General features: G+C 54.4%; 1 protein-coding gene across 7 annotated transcripts in view; it reads left to right on the top strand.

The window, feature by feature from the left end:
* The window catches only part of ARMC9 (armadillo repeat containing 9), a 146,921-nt gene extending 129,557 nt beyond the window's left edge, over positions 1-17,364 (top strand). For 5 of the 7 annotated variants that reach the window (XM_077758054.1, XM_077758033.1, XM_077758040.1 and 2 more), the window contains 4 exons: positions 149-285; positions 4,942-5,053; positions 14,775-14,947; positions 15,190-15,584. In XM_077758054.1, coding sequence (XP_077614180.1) covers positions 149-285; positions 4,942-5,053; positions 14,775-14,947; positions 15,190-15,398 — 631 coding nt within the window. In that variant the 3' untranslated portion in view covers positions 15,399-15,584. Of the gene's footprint in view, positions 1-148; positions 742-4,941; positions 5,054-14,774; positions 14,948-15,189; positions 15,585-16,604 lie in introns of those variants that run through there. The other 2 variants (XM_077758062.1, XM_077758071.1) reach the window with 2 other exon arrangements.
* The last annotated feature ends 711 nt before the right edge of the window (positions 17,365-18,075 follow it).

The raw sequence follows: 18,075 nt of genomic DNA, 5'->3' as shown, positions 1-18,075 counted from the left end.
AAACACATCATATCTGCTAATATCAGTTTAACAAAAGAACTCTAGGTACTGCCACTCCCTGTATTCGTTGGTGATGCCTCCTCCCGGTAGGCAGCAAATCCCCCCCCCGCTCTCTGTATTTATTGCTGTTGTTCATTCTCCCCTCCAGGCTGGAAGACCATCCTGTTTCTCCCCAGATGGCCCAATACCCCGGAAACGGCAGCCTCCCGTCCCTGACAAGCGCCCACTCTCCAGTCTCCCAGGGGGGCCAGGCTGGTGCTTCCGAGACGTGCGTTTCCTCTTCACGTAAGAGCGCTGGCGGCCTGGGGGCTGGGCCGCGGCAGTCACACACCCTGATCTCAGCCCCTGCCCCGCGTCACTGAGGCCTACCGACCTGCAACCACACGGCCACACGTGGCCTGTTCCTCTAACCCCCCTTCCACCACGGCGTGGTGTGCCCTGCTGGCGTCCACAAAGCCGGCCACGCCACGTTCCTGCTGGGGACAGCCACATTTGATGTGCGCTTGCAAAGCAGTCCCCTCAGAAGATGATGTCGATTTACGACCAAGACCTCAGCACCCCAGATTCCGGTGCTGAGGTGCTTGGTCACACGCTCGCAGGCCGGCCTGAGACAGAAACGTCTGAGTCGGGGCAAAAGCAACTGCAAGATCCAAAACATCTGGAAGCATCTAGTTGGGTCCACCAGAGCCTGATGGGGGATAAAAGTATTTTTTTTTTTTTTTAGATGCCAGAAAAAATATATATGCTTTGAATTGAATATGTACAAAGTTTGGGATTTTTTTTAATTTTCAAGAGGAAATTAAAAGGATATGAGCAGGCCAGATAAGAATGTAATCTCCATTCAAACGGAAAAACAATGCAAGAACAGGTCAGATTCCAGCATGAGAAACATCTGAGAACTTTTATAATCTGCTCACAATTGGATTCCAACGCTCCCAAGCCCCAGTGCAAAGCGGGAGGCTGGTCACGGAGCCGGAGGAAAGCCAGGGTGTTCAGGAGGCTTGGGGGCGGTGGGGAGGTCTCCTGGTTAGGAACAGTTTTAGAGGCTTTGGCACCTTAGATCATGTGTTATTTTACTCACTGAAAGGAGATGAGCTCCCCGATTTGTCCAGAGACTTCTGCCACCAGCCTGGAAGTTGTAGGTGGTCTAACAACTGTCGCCAGTTTGGCCTGAAGCCACTTGGGTTGAAGATGATTTTAAGTTCAGTAGGCCTGGACTTCCGAAAAGTTGCCGTTAGGGTCGTTTATTGACCAGGTATGTCCTTGTTTTACTGAAGAGACCGCCAGGGTGGCCTCTGTCTTGCACTGATCATCAGGGTGGTCCTGGATTTGGGAAGGATTCGGCACATGTTACCTGTAGTGTGGAGGCGTAGACGCCACCGTGGATGGGGTAGCTGCGTGGCCGCGGATGATGGTGTTGCTGGAGAGGTTGAGGTCATTGTGATTTTCAAAAACGATTGATTTGGGCCCTGACAGAGTCGGGGCCCTGGCAAGTCCTGCTTCCTTTCATGAAAACAGTGGGCAGCCACCAGGGGACCCCAGCCTGGACAATGAGCACAGTCCCCAGAGCCTCCCCCTGAGCCCCCTGGAGCTAGGACAGCTGCTCGGCCAGAGTTGGCTCTGATCGCTGACACCATGTGCCACGTGTCCCTCCTCCCACTTGCTCCTCTCTGCTTAGGCCTGGCAGGGGCCCAGGACCCCCACCCTGCTCATCAGCACCCCTCTCGCCTCAGTGGACCCCATGGGCCAGCAACCAGGCCCGCCCGGCCTGCTCTCAGCCTCAGGGCAGCACCCCTAAATCTCCCGTAAAACCCTGTTACTTGACCAAGGGTCTCCCATTGGAAGCCAAGCCTCCGGGTTAGTGGTTTTCCCGGGGTGACTGGGGGGCCTTTGGTGAGCATCTGTGGTGTAGATTCGGTTCCTCTCCCTGCCCTCCTTCAGGCCTGCCCGGCTGCCGCCTCCCCAGGACCAGTGTCCCCGGACCACCGGCCCGCTCCCTCTGCTGGTCTTGTGGCTGCCATTCCTCCCTCTTCTCACCCAGCCTCTACGTGAGGATGGATGGCAAGCAGCCTTGGGTTTACGTGCTTAGAATGCACCTAACAGGGGGCCCCTGGATGGCTCAGTTAAGCGTCCGATGCTTGATCTCAGGGCAGGTCTTGATCTCAGGGTTGTGAGTTCAGTCCCCATGTTGGGCTTCACACTGAGCATGAAGGCTGGTTGATTAAAACAAAAACAAAACGAATGCATATAAGCAGCGTTGATACTGGTTCTGAGGCTGCATCTGGGCTCAGCAGATAAGAGGGCTAGAGGGGGAGACAGCAGTGGTGGGCTAGGTGGCCGCCCTGACCCTCGTTGTCTCCTGTGTAACTGCTTCCCTGTCAGAAGCCCGATCTGACTTCCTCTGGACCCCTCCGTCCACACAGTCCCGCCTCTCCGGCCTTTTCTCCCGCTTTTGGGCTCTTGCTCACCATGTCCCGTCCCCCCTTCCCCAATCTGGCCTCGCCCAGCTACGCATGAGGCTCCTCAGGCATGACTTGCTGCTGAGTCTGGCCTCCTGACCTTCGCTCACACGGGGAGTTCCTGCCACACCTCGGACCCAGCGTGGCCTCAAGCGCGTGTAAGCTCAGAAAGCCCCTTCACGCTTCTGCATTCAGTCAATGCTAACGGTGAAAACTCATGATGAGGAACCTGCGGAATCCTCCATCCACTTGAGCAGGTGACCGCAGGGCCAGAACGTACATTCTTTTTAAGCAAAGGGACTGGCCCCACAGAGCCAAAAGGAAATAGCTCCCAGAGGAAAAAGCCAAGAATGTGACTTAGAATTTTGTAAGACATTGGCCTGGGGAAAGTTATTCTCATTCCCCCTCAACCAAGGCTATCTTGGATATCCACGTCACATGCCTTGTCAGTGGCCTGACGTGAAAATGCCCAGCCACGGGCGAGGAAACAGTACTTCATCCCGGGAAGCCTCTGGTGCACCCATGGATCTGTCTGTGGCGGGAGCTCTGAACACCCGCATGGTGAGGGGGGAGGGGTCCAGGGGGTGACTGCTATTTGGCGACAGGACCAAAAAGATCTCAGAGGGTCTCAGGAGAGCTCAGCTTGGTCCCTCCTCCCTCCCACCAGGGCGCTTTCCCACCCAGCCCCCAACCTGTCCCTCCACCCACTCCCACCTGGAAGACTGCCTACCTTGGGCGCCATCTTGGTGGTAACAGTAACTGGAATGGGATTTTCTCTCTATGTAGCCCACACAGCTGTATGTGGCTCCACTCTATTATTTCTTCTAAATTCTGTCTCCAGGGCTATATTATAAGCCTGTGGGGCAGAGAACACAGACAGGCCAGTTGTCCACTGGAGAACAGATCCAAGAAGGCTGAATTTCCAATTCCAGCCCCAGCTTTAGGTGGAGACTGTCCTGTGTGGATTGTAAATAAAGCCAACCCATTGGGCTCCACACCGGAAACAGATGCCCTGTTTGGGCCGAAAGATAGTTACCTGGAAATCAAAGCTGTGTCCCGTGCTGTGGGTTTGAGGAAACCTGCAAAGAAGATTGTTTATCTTTAAGATAAAGCAGAGACCACACTGCAGAGGTACCAGGGAGATTTTTAAATGAAAGGGCTTGGGGCGCCAGGGTGGCTCAGTCGGTTAAGCATCCAGCTCTTGATCTTGGCTCAGGTCAGGATCTTGCAGTTCATGAGTTCGGCCTCCCCGTGCTGATGGTGCAGAGCCTGCTTGGGATTCTGTTTCTCCTTCTCCCTGCCCCTCCCCCACTGCGTGCGCTCACTCTCTCTCACTCTCGGTCTCTCTCTCAAAATAAATAAACTTTAGGGGCGCCTGGGTGGCTTAGTCGGTTAAGCGTCCGACTTTCGCTTAGGTCGTGATCTCGCGGTTCGTGGGTTCGAGCCCCGCGTCGGGCTCTGTGCTGACTGCCAGCTCAGAGCCTGGAGCCTGTTTCAGTCTGTGACTCCCTCTCTCTCTGACCCTCCCCTGCTCACGCTGTCTCTCTCTCTCTCTCCCCTAGAAATAAATAAAAATATTTAAAAATAAATAAATAAATAAATAAATAAATAAATAAATAAACTTTAAATGAAAGGGCTGGAGGGAGCTTGGACTACGGAAGTAACAAATCTGAACTCTGTCCCAGAATTGCTTCGACAGGGGCATGGATCCCTTTGGCTGTAGAACTAGAAGAAAAGTGGAGCCGGAGAAAAAGGGGTTCATATCATTTGAAATACAGAATAGGTCCCTCCCCAGGCTCTCCGGAGAGTTCCCTGGCAGTGTCGTCTGGGACTCCCCTGTCGCCTGCGTGTGAAGGTTCTCCAGGGTGGCGCAGGTGGCCTGGCCCCTGTCCCTGATGTCCGCACAAACGCGGCTGGCTGGGAATTAGGGCAGCTCCTGCCCCTGGGGGTGGACTGCGCGATTCAGGCCTGAAGGAGCCCCGGCAGCTCAGGGGGAAGAGGGCGCCACCTCTGGGGTTGCCAAATCTGGCAAATAAAAGTGCAAGACACCCCGCTGAATTTGAACTTCAGACGCACAACGAACAGTTTGTCAGCGTGTCTCCATGCTGCTCCGTGTTGGTGCCGAGCAGTGGCCAGAGGAGGCTACTCACTCCACATCTGTCAGCTTTTCCCTGAGAGGCAGAGGGGGCCCAGAGAAGCGACGGGGCCGAAGGTCCATGGTTCCCCGTGCTGCGTGTGTATCCGGCCAGAGCGCTCACGCTGTGCGTCCAGGTTGTCAGCGCACCGGGCAGCCACCTGGAAAGTTCTCAGGCCACCTGGAAAGTTCTCACACGAGCAAGCAGGTCCTCACCCATAGGCTGCAGGGAGCTGCCAGGGGCTAGGGCGCGTGTGTGCTCTGCTCGGCTTTGGGGCCCAGCCCAGGGAGGAGCATCCCCAAAGAGGTCCCAGGGCCACGATCCACTGAACTCTCTCTCCTCCCCAGCCTCCGCGGACATCACGCCAGGAGAAGGGTTGCCAGCAGGACATCAGGGAGAGGTTCGCCTGCCCTCGGCGGGGGTCCCCAGCCAGGCCCCAGGCAGTGGAGAGGCCACCAGGTAGGGATGGGGTGGCGTCCTGGGAGGGCTCCTCTGTGCTCCAGCCTCTGACTCTGATAGCACAGCAGCATTTCATCGGGGCGCCAAGCACCCTATGGAGACACCCAGGGGGGTGTGGTCGCCACACCTGTTAACCTCAGAGCCCATGGGGAGGGGGCTGCCACCTGAGAATTATTGGTTGTCAGACCGGAAGGAAAGGAAACTCATAAACACTCCCAAGGGACTAGTTGAAGAACTGCAAGCTGAACACGTTAGTGAGGGTGTGTGATTTGGGGTAACGTGGGCAGTGTCCTCTCTTAGCTGTTTGCTTTTGGAGAAGATGGGGTGGAGGGGAGATAGACGGAGAACAAGATTAGTGAACTGGTTTGGCTCACAGGTCACCTTCCTATAAAGTTGTTTTTTTTTTAAATGTTTATTTTTGAGAGACAGGGTGTGAGCCGGGGAGGGGCAGAGACAGAGGGAGACACAGAATCCAAAGCAGGCCCCAGGCTCTGAGCTGTCAGCCCAGAGCCAGACACGGGGCTCGAACTCATGAACCATGGGATCATGACCTGAGCTGAAGTCAGACACTTAACCGACTGAGCCACCCAGGCGCCCCTCAGATGTCACCTTCCTAAAATAGACACGGGATCCCACTCAGAAAAGAAAGTGTTTTCCTCTGCACCAAATGCGTATAGACTGGCCTTGATGGGTCACTTGGGGTTCTGGAGAAAGTCTGGGTCTCCAGGCCCCTTCTCTCAGATCCGAGGAGACTTGCTCAGGGAGAGGGGCCTAGCCCTGGTCTCAACCTAAGTGCCCGGGACCCCGGCCGCCCCCACCACATCGGCCTGGCCACGCAGTGCCCTGCAGCCCGAGTAATTTCAAGGTCGAGAAGCCAGCCTTCCGCACTAGAACACTGGACTAGAGCCATTTTTAACATGACTTCACCCTCGCAGCCTCTGATTGAGGGGAATTCTGCCATGGTGACTGGGCAGGCCTTCCCGGCCCCCACCTTTCTATAGAATTGGGAAGTGTTTCCACGACTGCGTCAGCAGCGAGCAGGCCCACACCCCAGCAGTGGTCGAGGCTGACCTTGGCCCCAGCAAGAGCTGCTAGAGCAGCAGAGCCTTGCAGACTCCAGACCCCTGAGGCGCGAAGCCTCCCCACCCCCTGCAGCGCTTCCCCCTCACAGCGCAGGGGCCCAAGGAAGCACCCTGCTGGGCCTCCCCACCCCCGGGCCCCACCGCTGTCCCTGGGGGAAGCCACACACACAGGAGTCCCTGCTGAGCTTGAGAGGCTGGAGTGGCCTCTGCCCCGGAGCAGCAGACGGCCTAGCAGAGCCGAGCAGAAGAAGGTCTGCGAAGGCAGGCAGCCAGAGGTGCTGTGGCCCATGCCCCTTTCTGGGCGGCCGGCACCCCTGCACCTTCCTTTCCCACTGCGGGCAGGTGGCAGAGACTGCTGCGAGCACGAGCACGGGGTAGAAGGGAAGTCAGAGCTTCCAGAGGCAGCAGGGCTGCGGGGAGCACAGCCAGAGGAGTCGGGGGCCTGCACTGGGGTGGGCGCCGGTCCTGCATGTCTCCACCTGTCAAAGGCTGTAAAAGGTGGCAGAGGCTGGGGGCGGTGGGGGGACCTGGGGAGTCCGGCGTCTGGTCTCCCCCAGCCCAGCCCCTGACCAGCCCAGGACCCAGGGACCCACCTCTGCTACCTGGGCCTCCTCCCCCCTCCCAGAGTGGCAGAAGGCGTGCTCCCACAGGCTGGTCCACAGCTCACGGATTCCCTGGCTCTTGGNCTCCCCCTCCCCTCCTCCCTCCCCCCACTGTGCCTGCCCCCTGCAGCCAGGGCGGGACCCAGATCCCGAGTTTCAGGCAGGCCAGACTTGCTCTCCCAGAGCTAGAGCTGGTTCTTTTCCTTCCTGTAAAGGCCGGATTCATTTCTGAGACTTATCAACGAGGACAATCCTCTCCCCAGAATAAGTGTTTTCTTTCTTTCTTTTTTTTTTTTTAATGTTTATTTATTTATTTTGAGAGAGAGCACAAGCCGTGGGAGGGGGAGAGAGAGAGGGAGAGAGAGAATCCCAAGCAGGCTCCATGCTGTCAACGCAGAACCCGACATGGGGCTCGAACCCAGGCACCGCAAGATCAGGACCTGAGCTAAAATCAAGAGTCGAATGTTTAACCAACTGAGCCACCCCGGCGCCCCAAGAATAAGTGTTTTTACAGTAGGCAGGGGACCCCACGGGCTCTCCTTAGAAGCCTGCGCCCTGGTCACACCAGGTGGACTGACCATGTCCAAGCTCCTCTTGGCCACAAACACCCCGTCAGGGTTAAATCCATGAGTGCCCTCGCCTTAATGTCAGCCATGTGAACCCAGCTCTGGGAAGGGGGAAGGGGGACTCTGAGGACGAGGAGGAAGGAAAGAGGGAGAAGGATATGGCTGGGTGACCACCCACCTCCCTCCCCACTGGCTGTGTGACCCGGGCCAACAGCACTGTTGCCCAACCCCTGGCCTCCACTTCACCGGCTGCCCCCCATCTCAGCTAAGCACCCCGTCCTCCTTCCTGAGCCCAAAGTCCAGTCACACAGCTGTGTTCCCTTGCACGGGGGCACAGAGCGCTGTGGTCACTCGGTCTGTGGCCGTCTCCCACTGTCCTGAAAGCTGGGGGCCCCAGGGAGAGGGTTTGGAGCAGGCTCTCCAAATATTTGTTGGATGGATCAGCTACAAGGGAGAGAGAGTGGCTCTCTGCATGGCCTGAGCGGGGAACATTTGTCCCTCTGCTTCTCCCAGCCCGTCTCTCTTGGTCCTTCGAGTGAGGACAGCACCTTGCCCAGAAGACAGGCCACTGGACGGGCCCTGCTTGGCTGCTGGTATCCCTGGAAAGCCCCTGGAGCCACAGCTTTGGGTAAATGGTAGACTGAGCCACAGCCTTGTGGCTGAGCCCCAGATCGGAGGTGGTTTAAAGATCTTTGAGGCCCCGGTTCCATTCTCGTGGCTTCCAGCAACTAGTCTTACCCTGAAACTGCCTTCCTGGAAGCCAGGGAGTCAATCGTTCAGACCTTGTGATCCCACTGTCTCCCACCCCCTCCCCCACGCCAAGGGGTTCCTGTTCTGTGTTCTCGCTGCTTCCTTAGCATTGGGTGGCAGTGGAGGATACTGTTGGCCAGGCCGGCACATGGTCCTTGCAGAGAGGAGCTCAGAGGGACCGACCGACCGGGAGGCGTTTGCCTGGACGGTGCCTCCCGGTGGCCCAAGGACGGGCGGGGGGATGGGCTCCTCAGGTCGGAGCGCTCACTGATGCACAGATGCCCAGGCCAAGCTCTGACGGCAAAGCTCCCGTCCTGCCACAGACAGGAAATGACTCTTCTGCAAGTATTATGGCTTTTAGAAAATAAAGAGGAAAGAGATTTTACATATGTTTACACACATGCTTCATCCCCCTCATGTCTGTCCCCAAATGTGGCCTCTGTGGCAGCTGACGACAACACCACGGTGTGTCTAGCTGAAAGAAACTAGAACCTAAGAACCAGGAAGTCAGGGGAAGGAGCACAGGAGCCCTGCGTGTCAGCGTGCAGGCGTGGTCGGCGAGCCTCTGGGTCTGCCTTCGCCGGCTGGGTCCTCACCCCCGTCACCCCGTGCCCCTCTCGGGGTTCTGTTAGCGCCCAGATGGATATCCTGAATCCTGATGAGCAGAGCCCGCTGGGGGCGCCTGGGTGGCTCAGTCGGTTAAGCGTCCGACTTTGGCTCAGGTCATGATCTCATTGTTCGTGGGTTCAAGCCCCACGTCAGGCTCTGTGCTGACAGCTCAGAGCCTGGAGCCTGTTTCAGATTCTGTGTCTCCCTCTCTCTTTGACCCTCCCCTGCTCACACTGTCTCTCTCTCTCAGAAATAAATTAAAAAAAAAAAAAGCGAGCAGAGCCCGCTGAGAGGACCCCCCAAGCACTGTCATGTGTGCCTTAATGCAGACAGCAGCTCCGGAGAACTCAGGGGACACAGTCTTCTGCCCCGGGGAGTGCTCAGCTGCGAGATTATGACTCAGCCGCATTCCAAACACAAGTAAAGATTAAATATCTCCAGAAGCCTTTTATGGCTCTTCCCTTCAACACAATGTTCTATTGACAAGCAGAAATCCTATAAGTGGCCCCTCAAATAATTGTCGATCCAGCAGGACGCCTCCCAACTTACACATGTAGTGACCTTGTCCTTTTCCCTACGACCCAGCACTGTTATTCCTCGTTCAACTTTGCTGCTCCAGTCACAGGTGACTGCCATCCTCAGGTTCCTGTCCCTGTGCTTTTCCTGCTCTGCCCTAATCTGGCCTCCCTTCCTACCAAACTGTCACCATTTCCTGGCTCTGGCTCCTCACTGCCCCGACTGCTGAGGTCACCATTCACGGGGACTGGGGGCCTGGACGCCAAGCCAACCTCCACCTACGTTTCCCACGGTGCCCTTCCCAGAGGGCGTTGGTGCCGTCACCCGTGCAGAGGTCAGGGACCGTGGTCGGCATCCTCAACACCTCAACACCACCACCCCCAGCAGCAGCCCCCGTTGTGGTGTGGGTTCTGCCAAGGGCCACCTTGTCCCGTGCTGGAGGGAGGAGCCAGAAGGGGCCCCTTGTCTGCGGGTGATCTTTTCCCGGGCAATGACACTACCATGGTCAAACAAAGGTTGTGTCCTAGGGCAGAGAGGAGGCTGGCTTTGACGGTGCATTAGTCAGGGTTCTCCAAAGAGGATCAACAGGATGTGTGTGGGGTGGGGGCTCAGATATTTTAAGGAATTGGCTCACATGATGGCAGAGGCTTCGCAAATCCAAAATCCACAGGGTAGACCAGCAGGCTGGAGACCCAGGAAAGCGTTGCAGTTGGAGTGCAAAGGCAGTCTGCCGACATAATTGTCTATGTGTGCCTTCAACTGATTGGATGAGGCCCACCCACACTGTGGAGAGGAATCTGCTCAAAGTCTGCCTATTTAAATGTTAATCCCATCCCCCCAAAAAACCTGTGCAGAAATACCAGAATAATGTTTGACCAAATATTTAGGCACCGTGGCCCAGCAAAGTTGACACATAAAATTAACCTACACGTAAGAGTATTTTCATACACATTGCCAAATTGTTCTCTAAAAGGACAGAGCCCTTTTCTGGTTGCCACGGGGTTGAAGATTATAGATTCCTAGTCCTGTTACCCAGACTTTTCTCTCCCTTCACTTCTTACCAACTCACCTCAGCGTCCCCCAGCCCTGCAACCTGACCTTGCTGCCCACAGCCATCCTGGGCTTGCACAGCTCGCGCCTTCAAAGCTGGCCTCCCTGTCCCATGACCATGTGACACCCCCAGGTCACCCACAGCTAACCCTCTGCCAGGAAGAGCTGCCTGTGTTCACCGAGTCATGTTTACTAGTTTCCTGTAGTTGTTCCTTCTTAAAATATAGTAGGGCTACATTCGTAAATGGTCAGGATGGGGCACCTAGGGGGCTCAGTCAGTTGGGCATCTGACTTCGGCTCAGGTCATGATCTTGCAGTTCATGAGTTCGAGCCCCACATTGGGCTCTGTGCTGACAGCTCATAGCCTGGAGCCTGCTTCAGACTCTGTGTCACCCTCTCACTGCCCCTCCCTCACTTGTGTTCTCTCTCTCTCTCTCTCTCTAAAATAAATAAACATTTTTTTAAAATTTAACAAAAATAAGATGGTAATTTTTATATTGTATATTTTACCACAATTTAAAAATAATTAAATGCTATGACAATAATAAAAATATCAAAATTAGAATAGCAAAATAGGAAAAAATCATTTAAAACAAATTAAAAAAACACCTCAGGGTATTAGGGTGACTCAGTCAGTAAAGCGTGCAACTCATGATCTTGGAGTCATGGGTTCAAGCCCCATGTCAGTCACAGAGCTTACTTTAAAAAAAAAAGGAAACCACCTCCCTAGACCACATAAAATCTTTTTCATATGTATAAGAAAAGCATCAGCAATGTGACTCATTTCATTATTTTATCTTTGTTCTCTGGTCAAACTGCCCTACTTCTCTGTGAACTTCCCAAGAGCAGAAATTTGGTCTCGTTGACCTTGGATCTCCAGTGCCTGGAACAGTTCTTGGCACGTGTGTGTTACCAACGAATGAAGGAAAATCAAAATGTTAGGGGGAGGCATAAGAAATTCCAGTATATCCATCAGATGAAATCATATGCAACTATTATAAATAATAGTGGAGGCTGCTCAGAAGTATCAAGAGCAAACGAAATAAGAGCTATAAAATAGAGAAATGTAGGGCCCCTGGGTGTCAGTTAAGCTTCCAGCACTTGATTTCAGCTCAGGTCATAATCTCACAGTTTGTGAGATCGAGCCCCAGCATCAGGCTCTGTGCTGACAGCTCAGAGCCTGGAACCTGCTTGGGATTCTCTCTCCCTCTCTCTGCCCCTCCCCCATCCATGTATGCTCTCTCTCTCTCTCTCAAAATAAATAAAAATAAACATTTTTTTAAATAGAGGAATATATTGGGGTGCCTGGGTGGTTCTGTCAATGAAGCGTCCAACTTCGGCTCAGGTCATGATCTCAGTTTGTGGGTTCGAGCCCCACATCAGGCTCTGTGCTGACAGCTCAGAGCCTGGAACCTGTTTCAGATTCTGTGTCTCCCTCTCTCTCTGACCCTCCCCTGCTCATGCTCTCTCTCTCTCTCTCCCCCTCTCTCTCTCAGAAATAAATAAAACATTAAAAAACAAAATATAAATAAACAAATAAAATAAAATAAAGGAATATAGAGCAGCATATAAGTATTGCTGCAAGTATATGAAAACACACACACGTGTAAAAGTTGCAACATGGAAAATATTCAGGGAAACACTATTATAAATGATATAAAAATAGAATTTTTTCTTTAAGAAAAAAAATCATGGGGGCACCCGGTTGGCTCAGTTGGTAGAACATGTGACTCTTCATCTCAGAGTCATGAGTTCCAGCCCCACGCTAGGCACGGAGCAAGCTTACTTCCGTGCGTGCATACATGCATACGTATATACATACATATATACATATGTATATACATACATATTTTTCAAATAAAGAAAAAATCATTTTAAACTTTAATAAAATACTGTAGGGCTAAACCTCCCTAACCTTTCCAATCCAGTATCAAAGATGTATTACCCAAAGCATGGGCAGTTTTTACAGCAGACTTGTCCTAAATTTGAAATAGGAAATTTTTCAGATGTTTAAGTTTTATTTTCCTAATGATTAGATAAAATAGTCTCAATGTTAGGGCGCCTGGGTGGTTCAGTGGGCTCAGGTCATGATCTCACAGCTTATGAGTTCAAGCCCCGCGTCGGGCTCTGTGTTGACAGCTCAGAGCCTGGAGCCTCTTTCAGATTCTGTGTCTCCCTCTCTCTCTGACCCTCCCCTGCTCACACTCGGTCTTTCTCTCAAAAATAAAGAAACATTTTTTAAAATTATTAAAAAAGAAAGAAAAGAGGGGCATATAGAATATAGAAGTGAGTCAAATAGGGGCGCCTGGGTGGCTTAGTCGGTTGAGTGTCCGACTTTCGCTTACTTCATGATCTCGCGGTTTGTGGGTTCGAGCCCCGCGTCGGGCTCTGTGCTGACTGCCAGCTCAGAGCCTGGAGCCTGTTTCGGAGTCTGTGTCTCCCTCTCTCTCTGACCCTCCCCTGCTCACGCTGTCTCTCTCTCTCTCCTAGAAATAAATAAAAATATTTAAAAAAAAAAAAAAAGAAGTGAATCAAATAAAAATTCCAGTTTCCTCCCAAGGCCCACTCCCCAGGAGCCAGAACCGCCAGTTATGGGGCCCACGATTGGGCTCAGGACACAACCTCCCTTGCAGAATCATCACAGCTGCCCTACACTTTACAGATGGGGAAACTGAGGCTCCCCAAACGTCAGCAAACTTGCTTACGTGCAGTCTCCACATAGAGAGCAGAGCAAGACTGAGCTTCTGGGCCCTTCCAGTAAGCACACCCCCTGACCTCCCCGCTCTGCCTGCCTGCCTCCCCCTCCCCGCCCCCATGTGCACATATACATGCACATTCTCCCTACCGTTCACCGCCAGGGACCTCACTTTCCAAGCTCAACAGCTGTTTCCTGTGCACCAGCTCTGTGAAGCCCATAGACTGAGGCACCCACTTAGGGAAGGAACACGGACCTGCTGTCTATGAAACATGTGCAGCCGGGCTGATGCTTACATTAGCTCATTCAGTGTGATGACGACCCTGGGCGACAGCCTGGAACTCCAGTCTTCAGAGTTTTAGTCAGGAAAATGGGCACATAGGCAGCAAGGGCCCCAGGAGTAGAGGAGGGAGCAGGGTGTATCCAGCTCAGTGACAGGGAGACAGCAAAGCGCTGGACGGGGGGGTCCCCAAACCCAGCTGGGTGGCTGGGAGGTCACAGAGCCACAATCCCGCTCCCAGGACTTCTTGTCAAACAGCCTAGTTTCAGTGGCTGCAGGCCCTGGTCCCATGTCCTGTCCACCGTCTGTGTGAGGCTGCTCCGGGCGATGGGGAGCCAGATACATCTGGAGAACAGCTGGCTGTAAGATCCCACTGGGCTCAAGCCTTGGCCTCACAACCTGCGTGTTGCGTGTGTGACCTCGGGAAAGTCCACAAACTTGGGGCCTCAGTTTCTACATCTGAAAAATGGGGCAGTAATGCCTGCCCCACAGCATCGTGTGGGGGCTAAATGTCACCTTCCCAGCACGGCCTTCCCTGGCCACCGCATCTAAAATTAATTTCCTGTTGCTGCTGTAACGGGCGACCACAGATTTAGTGACCTGCACGCCACAAATTTATCGCCTTGTAGCTCAGTAGGTTAGAAGTCTGACGGGGCTCTCACTGGGCTGGAATGAAGGTGTACATAGGACACGCTGTTTTTCCAAGTTCTACGGAAGAATCTTTTTTCTGCCTTTTCTGGCTTCAAGAGCCCTCCTGGCCGCCTTGGGTCGTGGCCCCTGCTTCCATGTTCGAAGCCAGCAGCCTTGCATCCGTGTGCTTTCTTCCATGGCCACACCTACTTCTCTGACTCTCTTCTTCTGCCTCCCTCTCCCACTTAAAAAAAATTTTTTTTTAATGTTTATTTATTTTTGAGAGAGAGACAGAGCATGAGCAGCGGGGAGGAAGGGAGAGAGGGAGACCTAGAATCCAAAGCAGGCTCTAGGCTCTGAGCTGTCAGCACAGACCCTGACGCGGGGCTCAAACTCACGAACAGTGAGATCATGACCTGAGCCGAAGTCAGACCCTTGACCCACTGAGCCACCCAGGCGCCCCCTCCGTCTCTCACTTTTAAGGACGTTGTGGTTTCCCGGGACTCACCCTGATGATCCAGAATAATCTCCCCAGCGTAAAGTCAGCAGATTAGCAACCTCAATTCCACTGCAGCCTTAATTCCCCTTTGTCAGAAAAGGCTCCAGGGAGTAGGATGCAGACAGAACGGGGGGCCGATACCCTGCTGGCCACACCTTCCCTGGCCACCCTCTCACTTCCGTACTCTCCCAAGCTCCTTGTCCCCCTTCTCTGCTTCATCTCCTCCTTAGCATTTACTCCTTTTTTATTATCTCCCTCCTCCCCTAGGGAGCTCCATGGGGCAGGGACGTGTGCCTCCGGGTGCCCTGCTCCACCCACCCCTACCCATGCCCAGGACAGTGCCTGGCTGGCACCTTTGTGCTCACAAGGGCAAGTCCTTCCTTCCTCCTGTGACTCCTAGCCATGCAGCAGCCGTGACTCTACACTGCACATTTTGTTCCAGGGAATTTACCTCCGCCTCCACCTGCAAGCCCCGGACCCCCCGCAGCCCTGAGATCCTGGACCTGAACACACCCAAGGCCAAGGCAACCGCTCCGGCCCCTCAGTTCTCCTCGTGCGGCCCCCAGCAGGCCAGCCGCCCCGGCTCCATGACGTCCTCCGCGAGGGGCCCACAGAGTAAGTCAGACTGGAGGGAAGGGCACTGTGCTCCTCTGTGCCCGGCAGGCTGAAGGGAAGGGCGCTTCCCCTCCCTGCACGACCAGCACCCTAGCTTCTTGTGCCCTGGGGACCTGTTGTCCACTAGCCTATTTATGAACTTGCCATTGGCCTTGGTGCCTCATACACAAGCTGGTAAACTGACACTGTCCAGGCAGTGCCTCTAGGAGTTAAGATCGCCCCCCACCCCCACCCATCTGTAGGACTTGTGTGGTCGGCCTTGAAACCTGGACCCACTTCCTGGCTGGAGGCAGCCGGCAAAGACCCAGGCAGCCTCAAAACCCATCAGAAGTCGATGCCTCGGAGGGAGGGCCACCAGAGGACTGTCGGTGCGGTGGGCCCGAGGTGGCCTCCCTCCTGCCATTCTACTCACTGGAAAGACCACTTCCTCTCTCTCCCTCCCCCCTCCTAGCCTCAGCCAGTTGACCACACCTGACCTGGACCTTTGCAAAGAGTCTTAACTAAAACTCAGGGAAGGCCCCTGGCTGGCTGGCTCAGCCGGTGGAGCGTGCGACTCTTAACCTCGAGGTTGTAGGTTTGAGCCCCGTGTTGGGTGTAGAGATTGCTTAAAAATAAAACCTTTTGGGTTGCCTGGGTGGCAACTGACTTCGGCTCAGGTCATGATCTCACGGTTCGTGGGTTTGAGCCCCGCATCGGGCTCTGTGCTGACAGCTCAGAGCCTGGAGCCTGTTCCAGATTCTGTGTCTCCCTCTCTCTCTGACCCTCTCCTGCTCACGCTGTCTCTCCCTCTCTCACACACAAATAAATACAAACATTTTTAAAAATTTTTTAATAAATAAATAAAATAAAACCTTTAAAAAATATAATCACATAAATAAATGTAATAAAAATACAGGGAAACAAAAGAGAAACGGGACAAAAGAATGTCAAGCAGCAGAGAATCTGTCACACACAGGATACATGCATTTCTGCAGCTGTGCTGTCCCCTGCCCTCCGTGCCCTGCTCGCTTCCTGCCACAGCCCTGGGCCACTCCGGCCAGCGGGGACCCGCTGGGCTGGCGCTGTGGTTACTGGTCCGTGGCTGGAAAGCATGGCCGCCCTCCCGGGCCGCCGGCGCCCGTCTGCTGGGAAAGGCGGTGAAGCCCCAGCCCCATGTCCCCACCAGGCGCGTGGGCCAAGCTGTTTCCTCGCACGTGCGGGCCCAGGGGAAGCACCAGCAAACCCCAGGAAAATCGGCCCACGAGAGGCAGACAGGCCCGTTTGACCCCTGCCAGCTACCAGGCCGCACCAGGCCAGAGCCCCCGCGGGTCATAGTCGCAGTAGCCACAGCCGGTGCCCAGTGGGCTCCCTGGGGCCCTGCCTGCACCTAGATTGCTCCGCTAGCAGCAGATTTATGTCCTGTGGCCTCGACAAACAACAAAACTATTGCCAGCAGAGCTCACTGAGCGCCCCACACCAAGCAGCCTGCTTCCTGAGAGGAAAGAACACGGCCACGTGAGTCCTGCCCTGGCCGCAGAGCAGGTGACCTGGGGGAAGGGAAGGCTCTCAGTATTCTGTTTGTGCAGAGCCGGCTGAAAGCAGGCTTGTATGGGACAGAGCGGACTCTGTGCAGACGCCGCCTCGGTGCTGGCAGCTTGCTCTCGCCTTTCTTCTCCAGGCAGCCAACCTTACAGGAAGTGAGGATGGTGGCTTCGCCCACGTCGCCGTCCCATTGCCCGAGGACCAGCCGGCTTCCTTCCTCAGCCGGCCAGCAGCTGCAGGTGACAGATGTGGCAGAGATCGCTGTCCGCGAGCCACCGGGTGAGGCTGGCTCTCTGGGCAGCCTGGGGGGACACCGGGCCCTGTCACTGCACCTCACACGCAGGAACAGACCCGGGTAGACGGTGCGAGCTGCTCACGTCAGGAGCCTGTGCGGAGGAGCCGGGGCCGAGAACTCAGCCAGAGCCGGGGCCTTGGCCTCAGTGGGGACCATCGCTCCTCTCTCTGTCCAACTAGAAGGAAACTGAAGGGATTTAGAATAAGGAAAACCCACGCTCAAGCCATATTCCTGAGCAGAAGATTTTATCTTTTTCCTCCTCTTTTAAAATCTGGTACGAGTGTGATAGATTCCCATAGGCAGCTTGGGATGTATAGCTGCTTCTGACCTTCTGCACATGTGTCTTAAAGGCCTCATCCAATTGACACTGTTTCTCCCTCGCCTGCCTCCTTTAAGACCGTAAACACAAACAGCAACCCTGGCAAAATGACTGGTCCCCACGGGGGGACGCCTGTGCTTGCCCCTTGCGGTGGGTGACATCAGAGCCCATGTCATAGGGCGAAGGAGAGAACTTTGCCTGCAGGGCCAGTCAGGTCACCCAAACTAGTAGCGGGACCTGATGTCTCCTCAGATAGTAATATTGAAATAAAATTAATTAATATTTAGACGGTCCTTGGTTGTGGTATGGTGTGTGTGTGTGTGTGTGTGTGCGTGAATCAAGTCACACACTCTGCCCTAGGCACTCCATCTACTATGGCTGTGCCCTCTGGTGAAGACAGCTCTGTGGTCCCGCTGGGTGGAAATAGAGAAGATTTCCTTTTTCAGCAGCCTCTTATCTCCTCAAGAGATCAAGCAGAGGAGGGAAGCAGAGTGTGAGAGCAGGCCAGCCACCAGCCTGTCCCCGAGACGTCCGTAAACTTGTCCCAGGCTACGATCCTGGGTTAATCTGGGTTTTGGCCGTGGCACGAGGCTGGGCACGTTAGAACTCTGTGGTTACGTGACTGGGCCAGAAGCCACATCTAGAATCTCTGGAAATGCGTGCCCCTCTTTGTTTCTGGGGAAGAAAGCTGTGGAGAACAAGGCCCTACCTTCTTCCTGGGAATGTCCACCTCCCCGGCATTCTCCCCGACTCCTGACTTGGAGGCATTAAGAGAAAACACCAACGCTTATCACAGGTACTATTGATACGGACTGAGACCAGGTCCCTGAAATGGGGGCCACCCCACGGTGAAACTATGGAAAGTGGTTGTGGAGGAATGTAATGGAAAACTCTCTCCTGTTCTCCCCAGTAAGTCCACTCCCCTTCAGATTCCTCAGATGCCGCTGACTGGCACGGCCTTGGTGTGGGAGCAGCCCCGTCTCCAGAAATCCA

The sequence above is a fragment of the Crocuta crocuta genome, unplaced genomic scaffold, assembly GCF_008692635.1.
Source record: "Crocuta crocuta isolate KB4526 unplaced genomic scaffold, BGI_CrCroc_1.0 scaffold290, whole genome shotgun sequence".
NCBI lineage: Eukaryota > Metazoa > Chordata > Mammalia > Carnivora > Hyaenidae > Crocuta > Crocuta crocuta.
This window is presented reverse-complemented; position numbering and strand designations above follow the sequence as displayed.